General features: G+C 53.2%; 1 protein-coding gene across 1 annotated transcript; it reads right to left on the reverse strand.

Annotated features, from left to right (window-relative positions):
• Positions 1 to 11,379: 11,379 nt before the first annotated feature.
• LOC119091208 (transcription intermediary factor 1-alpha) lies at positions 11,380 to 15,165 on the reverse strand. The gene is made up of 5 exons (XM_037213856.1): positions 14,191 to 15,165; positions 13,801 to 13,975; positions 13,426 to 13,566; positions 12,810 to 12,947; positions 11,380 to 12,249 (listed from the first exon to the last, which is right to left on the reverse strand). Exons 1-5 carry the CDS (start codon positions 15,138 to 15,140, stop codon positions 12,049 to 12,051), a joined length of 1,605 nt encoding a protein of 534 aa, XP_037069751.1. The 5' UTR covers positions 15,141 to 15,165; the 3' UTR covers positions 11,380 to 12,048.
• Between the last annotated feature and the right edge of the window lie 570 nt (positions 15,166 to 15,735).

Genomic DNA, 15,735 nt, shown 5'->3' on the forward strand with positions numbered 1-15,735 from the left:
GAACCAGCGGCCTACCATCCAGAAGCCACTGTTCCTCTCAGCAGCAGGAATCTCTGGATGAGACCTCGACATGCATCGCTTCACTGTTTTCCTCTTTGCCTTCACCGTTTACCTCTGAAACTACAGTTCAAGCATTCACAAACCACGAGCCTCCTAGATCGGCAGGGCTTTCTAACGCTCTAAGGAGACCACTTTTCTGGCCCAGGTAGTCATATTATGAAATATGCATTTGTCCTGCTTTGGGTCAGCGGCTTCGTTTTCTGCTGGAAGGCTGCTTTTTCACAGATTTTTTCAACCAAGCTTGTTGAGGGTGCTAGACAGCACAAAGCATCAAATAACGAGACTTTTACCAGCCACAGGAATGGTGGTTTGCCTCAGCACCTTGCGACGCACGTGATCAGTCTCCTGCACGACGTTTTAAATCGTCGTGCCATTTGAGACGGATGGTTTCGAATGTAAGAAGTTAAAATGGTTAACTCTAATGAAAAAATAAACTTAGCAAAATGTCAAAATATATAAAAGCCAATGTAAATAGGAGGGGCCACCAGCTAGTGCGGAATGTACAGAGGTGGCCCTAGGTGTAAATCGGAAGGACCATCAGCTACTACTATGTGCGCCTTATAGAAACTGTGTATCCTCCACAAAGCTCAGAGCCAATCTTTAAACGATACAAAATTTTGAAGCTATCGGATATTGCTAAATCCCAAATGTTAATTGCGATGCGCAAATTTGTAACTTCACAGCTCCCTGCATCATTCGATTTAATTTACAATCTCTACGAATCTAATGACATGGATATGAGGCGAGCAAAACATTTAGACCAACCTTTCTCTAATCGTAATTATAGGCTATTTACAGCATCTTGCCTTGGCCCTAAGCTGTGGAACGACGTTATGGTTTCATATTTTCCAAGAATAACTGATATCCCTATGTCAAAAACTATCGTTAAGGACATCATCTGCAAGCCTTTTGTGAATACATATTAACGTAACCAACATATTTGAAGACATTGCAATCCTTTGTGCTGTTCATATCCAACGCACTTCATATCTGACCTCTTTCATGTTTCATAATCAATTTCTGATATAGTTAGTCATGCACATATACCCAAATTCACGGCGCTGGCTCCGGGAGTTCTCCCAGCAACACGCTCTGCTTAGCTGGGTGGACTCCCTGGACATCCAGCTCAAAACCCAGCACAAAAATGACCGGGTAATTGCCCCCTCCAACTTGTGTGACTGTATAACCCTTACTAACACGGTGAATTGAGTGGTTGTAGCTTATTGGGCGGTTATAGCGGGCTGTCATTAGCTGACTTTGGCTAATGACTACTTTAAGCCTTCTCATCTGTGGTTTTTCCCTACCTATCACATAACACAATTCCCTCGGATCTGAACCACCTTTTCGCCTGCTTTTTTACGTTTGTTTCATCTTCCTAGCTGGTAGTGCCGCGACTTGATTTTATGTTTTCTGATGTTAACGTACGGTTTACTGCGTCGCTGGGATTGAGGGAGGGGCACTCCTGGTTACCTGTTCTTGGGTAACGGCATAGAAAAAAGCTACTGCGGAATGTACAGAGATGGCCTAGGTATAAACAGGAAGGATCATCAGCTATTGAGCCCTTTTGTAAAAACCGCGCGGGCGCCTCCATCTCTGGCGCAGCTTTTTTGCGTAAATAGGAATATCGGGAGCGGCCGGTGTGTTTTTATGACATTCCAAAAGTTGCTACACTCGGTTCTCAGTGAGAATGTGTGAGCTGAGCCCCGATTGTAAGATCGCGCGTAAGCCATGTCGCAGCTATGGGTTCTCCTAGATCAGTCCAGCTTGGGTGCGAGGGTTTCTGAAAGCGAGGGTGACAAACGCATATACTTTCCGCCTGCCGATGGGCAGGCTCTCACCCCTCCCCTGCCCCCTGCTGTGTCGTGAATGACTCTACGCAAAACAAGACGGTCTCTGCTGTTTCTGGCTTCTGTAAGGAGGCCCTGGCTTATATGTGACAATAGTCTTAGGCTTCAGGTGAATGGGCAAGCAGGCCAGGTGGCCCGGTGGAGGGCGAGGAGTGCCCCGGCTTTCGTCCGGAAGGGACTCCGCGCAGTTGGTTTCATCAGGATCCCTGAACATGCTTCATTTGATCTTTTGCTAAGCTGCCCTTCTGCATTCTACTTACATCTTCTTGACTTGTATTCGTCGGCTCCTCTTCCATTTTTATTTTGGCTTTTGCCTTGGCCTGTCGTCTTTTGCCTCGGCCAACCGTCTGTTGCCTTGGTGGCGGGACTCAGAACATTCTGTCACCTAGGGCTTATAAGGCCCGGTATATGTCTCGGTGGAAGAGAGCAGGATGTGTCCTCACTGAACGCCTAAGGGCAGACCCAGCTTCCGCCGTGCGCAATCCTGCGTACCGGGGGTCCAGCCCGGCCCTGACTGGTTCATGACCTACACCTCATCATACCGTATCGCCTGGAGTCACGTGACAGACGACCAGCCTGATAGCCGGCAATAGCAACGGTAGCGTTCACTGAAGTCGCGCCACCCTTCAAGCATTTCTCTGCAGGAGAGCAGGATTGCGGTCGTTTGGCTCCTCCTGAGGGGTAACTTACGCCGAGGCGTATCGCTGGGGCGTATTGCGTGCTTATTCCCATTCACGGCCGTTGCTATCACTATTCAAAAACAAGTAGCAGGATGCAAGTAGAACTAAATTCCGTCGGTGTGGTAGAAGTCTTGCCTAATCGATTCCATTATGACACATAATTACCCGGTCTGCTAGCCATGGACACGCCAGCTTGAGGCCATACCACGTAAGCACTATGGCACGAAATAAGTTCAGGTCCGGCTATTGTCAGTACAGGCCACGGGAATCCGGCTGGTCAAATCGAGGCGTGCTACCATGGTGCATGGGTAAGGCCTTCATGACAAGGATTTGGACTTACCGGGATTGGAACGCCAGACCTTCTGGTTGGGATTTGGACACACGTCATTGAGTCGCCATGTCGGCCCGCGTGGATACAGAGCCGGAGGCTATCGGCACACAGCACCGTCGTCATTTGCGGCAAGGCACGCCATGGAAACTGGGATTGGTGTAATGGCGAATTGAGCGCATCCGTGCGGCAGTCACGTGCCTTGACCACCTTGCTGAAAGTGGCTTACGGCCTCAGAACGCCCTCAGGCTTCGTGATGCAGAGCTTGTCGAATTTGGCTTCAGGCATCAAACATCATGCACCAATTTATGCAGAGCTCGGCGCATTCCGCGGTCGCCGACAAGCTACACTGTGAAAAGGGCAAGTTGGCACCCACAGTGGAAGCATGGAAAGGCACCCACAGTGCCGCGGGCGCTGCTAAAAATTAGGAAATGTGAAGTCTGCCTGACGCGCGAAGACAATGTAGCTGACGACTTTCACTAGATTAAAAAAAAACAGCTGATGGAGGGGCGCCATTGCAATGGATGATTTACGTATGAACGGCTGTAGCTTCACACCCACGCACAGTAATTCCTGCTCTCACGCGTTCGCGCGCGCCGTCCAATCCTGCGCCCTGCCGGCGGACGCGAGCACCAGCGCCGGGCTCCCGTATCCGGACGCACCGTCAGCTGCTAGCCTCTGGTGCACATTCAGGTGACTGTGAGTGCCATTATCGGCCGGCAGGTGCCGCTAGTCTCTTCTGAGCGCGGTAGCGTGTGCACAGGACACGCCGGACGTCCGTCAATCTAGCAGCAGATTGATATCCAATTGCCAGTTGGATATTGCGGGGCATCTCGATTGCCTCCAAATTTGGTGTGCAGGGCCTTCTCAACACGCTGATTCCGAAAATAACAACCTTTGGGAGTGAATTTTGCGTAATTTTCGAGTTATACGCTGCGTAACATCCCAATGTGACATTGCGTGGCGTCTTGATTGCCCCCAAATTTGGTGTGCAGGGCCTTCTCAATACGCTGATTCCGAAAATCACTGCCTTTGGGGTGGAATTTTGCGCAATTTTCGAGTTATACGCTGCGTAACATCTCAATGTGATATTGCGGGGCGTCTCGATTGCCCCCAAATTTGGAACGCAGGGCCTTCTCAACACGCTGATTCCGAAAATCACTGCCTTTGGGGTGGAAATTTGCGTAATTTTCGAGTTATACGCTGCGTAACATCCCAATGTGATATTGCGGGGCGTCTCGATTGCCCCCAAATTTGGTGTGCAGGGCCTTCTCAACACGCTGATTCCGAAAATAACAACCCGTGGGGTGGAATTTTGCGTAATTTTCGAGTTATACGCTGCGTAACATCCCAGTGCGGTATTGCGGGGCGTCTCGATTGCCCCCGAATTTGGTGCGCAGGGCGTTCTCAACACGCTGATTCCAAAAATCACTGCCTTTCGGGTGGATTTTGCGTAATTTTCGAGTTAATACGTTGCGTAACATCCCAATGTGATATTGCGGGGCGCCTCGATTGCCCCCAAATTTGGTGTGCAGGGCCTTCTCAACACGCTGATTCCGAAAATTACTTCCTTTGGGGTGGAATTTTGTGTAATTTTTGAGTTATACGCTGCGTAACATCCCAGTGTGATATTGTGGGGCGTCTCGATTGCCCCCAAATTTGGTGTGCAGGGCCTTCTCGACACGCTGATTCCGAAAATCACTGCCTTTGGGGTGGAATTTTGCGTAATTTTTGAGTTATACGCTGCGTAACATCTCAATGTGATATTGCGGGGCGTCTCGATTGCCCCCAAACTTGGTGTGCAGGGCCTTCTCAATACGCTGATTCCGAAAATCACTGCCTTCTGGGTGGAACTTTGCGTAATTTTCGAGTTATACGCTGCGTAGCATCCCAATGTGATATTACGGGGCGTCTCGATTGCCCCCAAATTCGGTGTGCAGGGCCTTCTCAACACGCTGATTCCGAAAATCACTGCGTTTGGGGTGGAATTTTGCCGACTGCATGCCGGAGCATGGGACGGCACACGACGTGCGCGCCGGGCGCTGATTGCCATCAACCCCGTCCTTACCCAAGCGCTGACGGCAACCAGCCTCGTTCCCACGCGCCACTGATGGATTTTGTTGCCCGCATCCCGCACTGCTTCACGCGGTGGATCAGGCAGGGGATGGAAACGAACTGGGGCCGCGGCAATGTATCGCTGATGATTCTCTTCCTCCGTGAAGCGACGTTTTTACTGGCATTGCCTGTCGCGTGTTCGTACTCCTGTGATGGCCGTCACGCGAGATGACTGGCTGGCTAGCGGCGAAGATGTGTGGCAGGGTCATTGCGCTGCGTCGCATCAAACGTTCACAGGAGCGCGGCGTGTGTGACCCCAAGAATGTCAGGAATCATAAGTGCGAGAGAAGCAGGTGATGGTGGCCCGGAGAGTGGTGTTTTAGAACTTATTTATTGTGAGGTCCGATGTTGCACAGCTCATAGTCAAGCATTGTATTGTATGTTCATTTCCATATGCCGAAAATGCAATAGAGTCAAACTTTTCTAGGGTGTTGCTTGTAACGTAAAATACACTTCGCATGTGTACAAATTGCAGGAAATAAAACTTAAACTTGACTTAAGTCCCAAAGTAGTCGACTTTTCACGAACCCACGGACACGCTTTAGTACGGTCATAAGCATCAAAAGCAGCGGCAGCGAGAATGATCACTTTCCATTTGTGTAATGGTGGGATGATGTTTCCTGACCAGACGTTTTTCCGGGAACGATTGTCCAAAGTCCAATCGAAACCACGAGGACGGATCAGCTGTCCGTCCAACAGTGTCCAAAAATAAGATTGTCAGGAAAAATTCCATGTATAAAATACCGTTGCTCATTGCAACCCATAGCTGCACCTTCCAACCCACGGTACTGCACTTCCTCATCCTTGACAAATTTTTAAAAGGAAAGCAACAAGCACGTGGACAACTAAGGAGAATCACGTAATTAAGCAGCATTAATATATTGCAGGTTTCACGACCATTAGGGCAGCTTTCTAAAGCTGCCACATTCTACGCCTTTTAACTCCAAAGGCCTTGCATACAAAATTTGGAGGCGATCGAGATGCCCCGCAATATCACATTGGGATGTTACGCAGCGTATAACTCGAAAATTACACAAAATTCCACCCCAAAGGCAGTGATTTTCGGAATCAGCGTGTCGAGAAGGCCCTGCACACCAAGTTTGGAGGCAATCGGGACGCCCCGCAATATCACATTGGGATGTTACGCAGCGTATAACTCGAAAATTACGCAAAATTCCACCCCAAATGCAGTGATCTTCGGAATCAGCGTTTTGAGAAGGCCCTGCACACCAAATTTGGGGGCAATCGATACGCCCCGCAATATCACATTGGGATGTTACGCAGCGTATAACTCAAAAATTACACAAAATTCCACCCCAAAGGCAGTGATTTTCGGAATCAGCGTGTCGAGAAGGCCCTGCACACCAAATTTGGAGGCAATTGGGACGCTCCCCAATATCACATTGGGATGTTACGCAGCGTATAACTCGAAAATTGCGCAAAATTCTACCCCAAAGGCAGTGATTTTCGGAATCAGCGTATTGAGAAGGCCCTGCACACCAAATTTGGGGGCAATCGAGACGCCCCGCAATGTCACATTGGGATGTTACGCAGCGTATAACTCGAAAATTACGCAAAATTCACTCCCAAAGGTCGTTATTTTCGGAATCAGCGTGTTGAGAAGGCCCTGCACACCAAATTTGGAGGCAATCGAGATGCCCCGCAATATCCAACTGGCAATTGGATATCAATCTGCTGCTAGATTGACGGACGTACACGCCGGCCAGCACTTCCAATAACGACCCCACTCGATCTCCTAGCCACGGGAATGGTCCCTCCAAAGATCGTGTGCAAAGCGTACGTAGCCGACACGCCCGACTACCGGCTGATCAGCCCCACTCGGCGGTCCGCCCACCACTGGGGCGCGGGCAAACATTCGTCTCCTTCGCTTTGCACCCTCGTTTATCTCAATTCTTACTATTCACAGCCTCGGTGCAGTTTGAAACGTCCCTCGGCACTCCGTCCTCCGCAGCCGGCGCCACCCCGGGTCCGGCTGGCGGGTTTTGGCGCGTCACCGACCCGCGAGCCGCACGACCTGACCGCGCCGTTATCACTCGGCGTGGTCGGCGCCACCACGGGTTCTGCTGGCGGGTGCTGACGCGTCAGCGGCCCGCCAGCTGCGTGAGTTACAGACACCGTGGCGCTGCGTCCCGACCAGACCATTCCGTGTCCCTCCCTGGCCGAGTTCTCACGCTTGGCCCGGCGCTACAGCTTCAGCTGTCGTGACATCGACACCGTCGCGGCGGGGTTCGGGGGGGGGGGAGGGGGGAGGAGGGGGTGGCCGGACGGGGTTCTCGCGGATGGTCCGACGCCGTGGGTCGATTCATCTCAGAGCTCCGGCCGATCGTAGACGCTCCGTCTTGTCATGACCCGGACAGGTGCAGGTTCTGGCGGGTGAGCAGGGTGAACATTCTTCCCCCCGTCAGGTTACTGCCTGTCCCCCTGATTGATGATGGTGTTTGGGTCGGGTTGAGCGGGAGTCGCTGGCCACCTAGCCGGCTTGCCTGCTGCTCTGTCCTGTTTTGAGAGGCTCCCCGATCGCGGACAGGCGGCGAGAGCAACCTTAGTATGGCGGTGCACGCCTTTACCCGCGGACGAAGCCATTTTTGTGCAAACTCTCATCCGTCTGCCGTACATTACAGAAAAATAAATAGACACTCAACGAGAGAACACGACCTGGTTAGCTCTAGCCTACACCAAACATTTATATTACCGAAATGACTGCTTCCCGGAATAAAAAATCATGTCACTTCGTTAGTCATCATTCTGGGGGCCAAGCCCAAGTGTTTTCTGTCCGAACATGGTGACGTAGTCGGTGCGCCTGGCTGGGCAATTTGGGGAGGGGGATGGATAAAAAGTTGCCCATCGGGGTGCGGGTGAAAACGATCTGTCACAGCCGCATGTCGCACCCAAGGTGGGAGGATCGCAAGCTCCTGAATGAATAAGGGGCCCCAATCCAGTGAAGGGCTTCCTCATCCCAGCACAGAGATCCTCCTGGCTTCCTGATCCCGAACAAGGCCTTCTGAAGCAGGCTGTCCATGGATACATGAAGGGGTCTCCTGACCGAACACAGCAGCCTCTTGATTCATGGAGCGCCTCTCAACAGAACTCTGCTGATTCACAACGGGCCGGTGAGCAGTAACGACGCAACACAATATACATCATGGGGAATTCTGTTGCAGCCCAGGGCGTAAACAGTTCGTAAAGGGGCTTCTTGATCCGGCAGAGTGGCATCTAGGTGCAAATAACGGCTTCCTGAGCTCAGCGAAGGACCCTATAGCTCAGTCATGGTCCTCCTCGACCCGAATTTCCACAATACATGCGCAACTGCACAGCGTTCAGCTTCGCTTAAAAAGGAACCTCACAAATGATTGGGGGCACAAAATGCATTTTATTGCTGGCCATGCTGGCAGACAGAGGACTACCGCCTCTCTTCCCTGCCCGTTCTCGCAACTGCCGTCCCGCCTGTAACAAAACGGCCCTTCTGACTTTCACGTGTTTGTTGGGGCCTATGGCTGACATGTTAAGAGTACAAATGATCTCTTGGCCATGCGGAGAGCCCTGGATTTGTTCCGAAAGGGGCGCTGTGAGATTGACTCTCAGGACCCCAGGATGGCTTCATTTTGATGCATTTTGACGATTTACCCAGCCGACTTTTTACGCTTTACTTGCACCCTTCGGATCTGTGATCATTTGGCCCGGTCCTGCTATTTTCTTTTTTCAAACATGAATCATGATCATAAATGATTCAATGTCGAAAATGCATGAATTGATGTCCCAAAGCGTCCAAAATTTTTAGTTCAGAACCGTCATCAAACGCTATTTATTTCATAACCGTCATCGTTTTTGTCCGCTCATTCTCCGCCACATAGAGTACGCCGCAGCGCCAGGGCCACGTGGCCTATGGAGACTGCAGCACAAGGCGTCGGGGTTTTGTGTTAAGTCCTGTGAGCGCGCGTACTCAAAACCATGTTACGTAGTTTTCTTCCTTTTTGTTCTGAATGAAGGTCGGACATTCCCCAACAAATAACGTGCTGGCCATGTTAAACCTTTTTTAAACCCATTTCAATCTATGATAGTGCTCGTGGCTCCTCATAGCGTCTTCAACATCTCTGTAGAACTCAGGACAAGTATTCTGGCAAATCCTCGAGTTCTGTCCGTTTAGGAAGAGCCTGCTAGACCATTGAGAAATAGATAGTGCCGGTGGTTTATTCCATGCAGCCATTGATGCTGTTCTCTTCAGTTTATAGCTTCGAAATATGACCCGAGTTGCATCTTCCGGTAGTTTCTGGCATGCATTCTGCAGTTAAGGAAAAATGAAAATGGTATGAAGAAAATCGTAGCCCTCGAAATCGAGCAGACTTGATCCCGTGTTTTTTTTCGTGGGGATTTCGTCAATCCTGTGCCCCTCCCCCTTTATCAACGCTCTGGCTGCGCCCCTGATCATATTGGCATGCATATCCACGCCTAGGTGCTCATGGCGTTTGGACAACTTGCCAGGTGTGGTCCTGTTTAGCGGAATTAGAAGATTATTTTCATCAGCATTTGTCCGCGCTTGGATTGGCTGCCTGATGTGATAGCGGTACAATTTTACCAACCAACATAACAAAGCACGCAACGCTTGAATTGCTAACAATCTTTAGCCCACAAAAGGCTTGCCAAAAAACCTCAAGCTGCTTGCCCTGTCAGACGTGGCCAGTGGCGGGACGGAGGGCGAGAACCTGCATCCCCAATCGCTGCCCTCGTTCCCACGCAGCTCGGCGCAGCCAGGCCAGAGTCTGACCCAGATAAACGCCCACCCCCTCATTTCAGGGGCGGGAGACCGCACACGGGCTGTTTACGCACATGATTTCTCAGGACCGGTACCTCTGGCCGCATGAAACGGGGACAGCCCGTTCCGGACGCGAGACGCCACAGGCATGGACTTGTTATTCGGGGTTGTCCCGAAATGGCTGGCGTTCTCGCGCCGGCTGTTGTTAGCGCTGAGGACCCGGTCTCGATGCTGAGTCTTGTTCTCCCAGCGTGCCGGTCGGTCTCGGGGCGCCAGCCGAGCGGTGACGCTGCTGCTGGTTGGGGCCCGAGCGTGCCATGGGCTCTGGGTCAGCTTCCCGTGCGCGTTCACTGCGGTCTGACCGGGTTCCCGGGTCAGCGGGCGACAACGTTCTCCCCCCCCCCCCCCCCCCCCCCCTGTATCATCGCCATCTGTATTCGCGTCACTTATTGGTGCCAGGAGAATGGAGCGAGGAGACAAAATAATTCAGAAGAAAACCGAAACGTAACGCGGGGTAAAATTTGGACGTGGAAGGCCAGTTGCAAGCTTGCATGAGCGGGCAGGTCGGGGAAGTCGGTCTGACCGATAACAGTGGGCATTGCGGCGAATGTAAAGAGACGATCGATCTACGCCAAATTTTTCGGAAGACGGGGGGAATGTGTACTTTGATGGGAATAAGGAATCCTGCAAGGCTACCAGCAGAGGGAAAGCATTTGGTTGCAAAATGTGGCAGTCAAAAAATCTTAATCACATTCACAAGTATTAGCGTCTCAGAAAACAAACTTCTCTGAACACTGTTGAGGTCTAATTATAGATCATCATCAGCGAACCCAGGTCTCTGCCCCACATCGCCAAAACCGTCATTGATTTACGTTCATTGTCGTCTGTTGTCTGGCCGTTAAATAATTGATCCCCTCCCTCTCCCACACCATATGGCTGGACTTACTCTGTGGTATGCATTATGTTAACGCTGATCTACTTGACAAGCATCCACGTGGGTTTCAAATATTTTGCCAGGGATAATACGGTTATGGCCAAAACTCCAGTGCGCACTTTTCCTGAGTTTTTGCGATCTTTCCCTAGTGCTTTTTTTTCTGAAAGAAACTGCACGAAACATAACGCGAGTAGAAGCTGGGGAAAACTTCAAACTTGTGGTAGGTTAGTTATGTCGTGCCCCCCCCCCCCCCCCAAGCAAGCAGATGGATCCGCCCGCGCCCTAACTTGTCGCCCCAGCACGCAACAAAACATCCGGAAACAGCTCACGCTCCGAACAAAACTGGAGACGATGTTTCCCTTTTACGTTGGATTTGGATTACGTTTTTAAACATTATGGCTAACTACTACGCTGTATTTTGGGAACGCATCCTAAACTGCGCATCCTAATCGTCATTCATCTCACCGCATGCTGTTCCGGCATTCATCATGTGGCCTCGTAAACCTGCCAGTTCCATTGTAAACCTTCCAGTCCCACAGCACGGGGAGCGATCCGACACTCGCAGTACCCTGCGATTAAAAACAGTAGCTGCGAATCTCAAGATCTTTGCATTGCCCAAGAATGGCAAGACCTCGAGGGTCGATCTTTTTCTATTAAACAGTCAACGTCTGCCTGGCGGAACAGGCTGAGGGCGCATCTGGGCACATCTTCTCACACTGGCTACCCGCCAGCGGAACACGCGTCTGAGTATCAAAGGCTAATATCTGAATACAAAGCAACGAAATGCGAATCGCGACAGGAACAGGTCTTGGTTAGCACTCGCCTTACGGCCGATATCACAGATGCAGAGCCCTCGTCACCACGTTCTTTGCGGTTGTTCGTTTTGCCCAGCAACTACACGCTCAGCCGATGGTGACATAATAATGGCGATTCAGCGGCATCACACAGCCCATACAATCAGCGCATAAACAGAGGCACACGCCTTCACTAATCCAGACATGGTAAGTGTGCGCACGCAGTCACTCGGCTGGCGACACAGGCGACTTCTCTTCTCGACTCATCACGATCAATCTCCTCCCATGGACCATCTCATCACGATCAATCTCCTCCCAAAGACCATCGTCCACCACATCTTCACATCTGAGTGATATAAGGCCTGAGATATTTGACATAGTCCGGTCCACATCTGGGTCCGGTTCACATCACATCATCACATCACATCACATCACATCACATCACAACGGGACAGTGATGTTGTACCAGCCTTGCGTAGTGACGTCATACCCCCTGCCGCGACTTCTCCATTTCTATCTCTATTTCTTAACAGCGCAGCGTACCTTGGGGCACCATGTCTTTGACTTTGTTTTGTTGGCCTCATCCGGACAGTCGGCTGGCCGCCATTTCTCGTCCGACATCGCGTCCAACTCGAGCCAGGCGACGCGCAAGTGCTGCAGCATGAACTGCTTGAATGCCTCTCTCGTCCCCTCCAGGTACTTGTGGACAGGTGAGCCGTTCTGCAAAACAGCAAGCACCAGACGATGTTACTGTCGGCCCATCTGCTACGGGCAAGTGAGCGAGCAGCGTGCTGAGCTGCGTCACCAGCAAGCGTTGGTATTCCTCACTGTTTACTGTTTGCATCGGCGTCATGCGGGGAGGCAAATAACATGACTAAGAGACCACCGGTTGACGACTCGACCACTCGGTTGACCACTCGACCACCACGAGAGACCACTCGGACTGCGTCGTAAAACATTGCCATCTTTCACAGATACTACTTCCACAGGTGGTTATGTAATATTTCCATCTTAAATGGCGCAGGATTGTGATGATGCAGTTACATGCGACATGTTTCTGTCACCTCCGTTTCGTGATATTCCAGCGTCGGGTGGATGTTGTGCAAGTCACAAAATATACTCGGGTAACAACACAAACAGGATTCAAGAGTTCTGGAGTCTGAAGGGGCTGGGGGGAGAGAAGCAAGAGAGGTTGCAAGTCGTCTTGCTCTGACATTGGCTTTCGCTGTTTGGAAAAAAAAATACTGAAAATACACTGGATGCGTGTATTTGGCTGGTACCTCCGAGGATGTGCTGTGATCCACGAGCGTCTCCAGGTCGCGGAGCCAGCCCATGAGCGTGGAGAGGCCCTCTGCGACCAGCCGGTCCCTGACCTGGTCCAGCCAGGTGGGTCGTGCGATCTTCCCATACTCGATGATCTGCAACAACACGGTGCCGAATGACCCACCGCCCGCGCGACTCGAGCCCATCGGACGCTGCCACTCCTCATTCTAAGGATGGGCGCACAGCACGTTGAAGGAAATCGCCCCTCCCGGCGGACCAGGGGCCACACAGCATGCAGGCGCTGGGCAAACATCAAATGCCAGTCAAGAACAAAGCGTCATTACCAGCACGCGCAGTTTTTCAACTTTCAGGCCAGAAGACCTAAAATATGAAAGAAGCTGGCGTTTGACGTATGGCTAATTGCGATACAAGCTGAGTGGGATAACGCAAGGCTCGGTCAGGTGTAAATACCTACCACAGCTTCGATGAAAACGCCCGCAAGTGGCATGCGATGCAGGCACGTCACGCGGCGGACGGCTGGTTAACGCTGCGCTGACGCGAAGCACCGCGTCACGAGAGAAGTCGGCACACGCAACTGGCCAAGGCGTTGGTCCCACCCGGTAACATGCTCACCTCCCTCAATGGTTGGCAGATGATGTGCATACTGGAGTAGAAGGCCGTCTCCTTGCTGAAGCCCTTCCCCATTTCGGTCTCAGCCCGCGTCTGAATATGCTTCACCCAACGCCGGGAAAATGTGCTCTCTGAGCGCCTCAGCTGAAGACAGACGACAAACATATCAAAGGCGTGCAAACAAACCCCAGATAAGCAAACATAATTGCTGTCCAGCACAGCGACAAAGGAAGTCTTCATAATAGAATACGTCTGTATAGTGGTGAACATCCAGCATGTATCCTGGAGCAAGATCAACATTATATAAACCAGCACTATCCACTTCAACATCCCAAACTCCTCCATGTTATAACAAACTGGGGCAGAACCCATCCTTACCGATAGATTCTCCAGGCTTTTGAAGTACATGGACGAATAGTACGCTGCATAGAGCTCCATCAGCAAACGACGGGCTAACGTCATGTCCTCTGTGCTCATCTGGTCACCGACGCGCCGCTCCAGCGGACTCGTGGGGGTCGGCATAACGCGGCACATCAGACACTGCCACGGCCCCCTGCGGACAAGAGGATCACGGCCGTCAAACGCGCCACCGACGCACGTTCGCAGCTGCCACCGCAAGTGCTGGCACCTAGCGACAGGCGCAACGCTACACGAATCACACGACGGAACAACACAGCCGTACGAGCCTCAGCCGGACGGGAGCGCTCTCAGCCAGCTGCAGCGCTCGACGCTCAATCTGCTCACCGGCCGTCGCTCCGGCCAGCTCACCTGTCAGAGTGGTCCGCAGGACCGACGTAGCATTCACGGTGGAAGGCGCGCTCGCAGTAGTCGCAGAGCAGCAGCTCGCCGCCGTCCCAGCACAGCACGCAGTAGCTGACGTTGGGGGACGGGCGGCCGCGCTCCGGCGGCTGGTGCGGCGTGTCGGATGGGCGACCGACGTCGGGCCCGTCGAGCGACGAATCCCCAGATGTCCACCCCGCTCCCGACTGGTCGCCCTCCGCAGCCGGGGCTGGGGCGCTGGCCGAAGAGCCCGGTCCTGCGCCTGTCGCCGCGCCGGTACAGTCAGAAGAGGAAGACGACTGGCGCCTGGGTTCGGTCGACACCTGCTGCCGGTCAAGGCCTTCCGTCGCCGCCCGGATCGCACTTGCAGCAACCAGGCCGGAACTGACCTCGGCCGTGGCATCAGCAGCACTAGCACTTTCAACACCGCTATCAGAGACGCGCGTTTCACCAGAGCCCCCGATGTTTGACGACTGAGCTACGTCGTCACCAGATACCACAGGCTGACCCAGGTCTTCCGCAGCCTCATCAGACCGGTGCATATCGTCTGCAGCGGGAGGTTGATCCCGTCCTTCACAGCCGGGAGGCCGGTTCGCGGCATCTGCATAAAAAGCGGACTGGTCCGCTTCCTGAATGAGCGGAGACGAATTATTGTCTCCCGTCGCAGGTGACCCGTCCGTTTCTCCAGAGAGCAGAGTCTGGCCCACGCCCTCAGCGGCGGGGAGAGACTGACTAATCTCCCTCAGGGACACAGACTGCTTCGTGCCCTTCGCAACGAGAACACTTTGGTCCACCACTCCCGCAACGGGAGGAAACCCGACTGTTTCTGTAGAAGTCAGATCTTGGTCCTTGCTATTCGTAGCGGGCACAGGCTGCCCGGTTTCGTTACAATGCAGAGGCTGATGTACGACTTCGGCGGCGGGAGAAGACTGCTCCATGCCACCGGAAGGGACAGGCGACTGGTCCGTGCCTTCTGCACGGCACGGACACTGGTCCTTGCCCGCAGCGGCGGGCGGAGACGGGTCCATATCTCCTACAGTGGGATGACACTGGTCCACACCGTCTGCAGCGGGCGGAGAGAAACCCGCGACGTTCGTATCAACAGACACCGACGGCGAAATTTGCCCCGACGGCGCCGCCGGTGGACTGGGACGAGCCACCGCCAAGGCGGACAGGGGCACCGCCTCTGGCGGCACCGCCAGCGGACTGGGACGAGTCGCCACCGGGGCGGACTGGGGCACCGCCTCTGACGGCACCGCCAGCGGACTGGGACGAGTCGCCACCGGGGCGGACTGGGGCACCGCCTCTGACGGCACCGCCAGCGGACTGGGACGAGTCGCCACCGGGGCGGGCGGGGGCACCGCCTCTGACGGCACCGCCAGCGGACTGGGACGAGTCGCCACCGGGGCGGGCGGGGGCGCCGCCTCTGACGGCACCGCCAGCGGACTGGGACGAGTCGCCGCCGGGGCGGGCGGGGGCACCGCCTCTGACGGCACCGCCAGCGGACTGGGACGAGTCGCCACCGGGGCGGGC

The sequence above is a fragment of the Pollicipes pollicipes genome, unplaced genomic scaffold (genome assembly GCF_011947565.3).
Source record: "Pollicipes pollicipes isolate AB1234 unplaced genomic scaffold, Ppol_2.1 Scaffold_3447;HRSCAF=4054_pilon_pilon_pilon, whole genome shotgun sequence".
NCBI classification, from domain to species: Eukaryota; Metazoa; Arthropoda; class Thecostraca; order Pollicipedomorpha; family Pollicipedidae; genus Pollicipes; species Pollicipes pollicipes.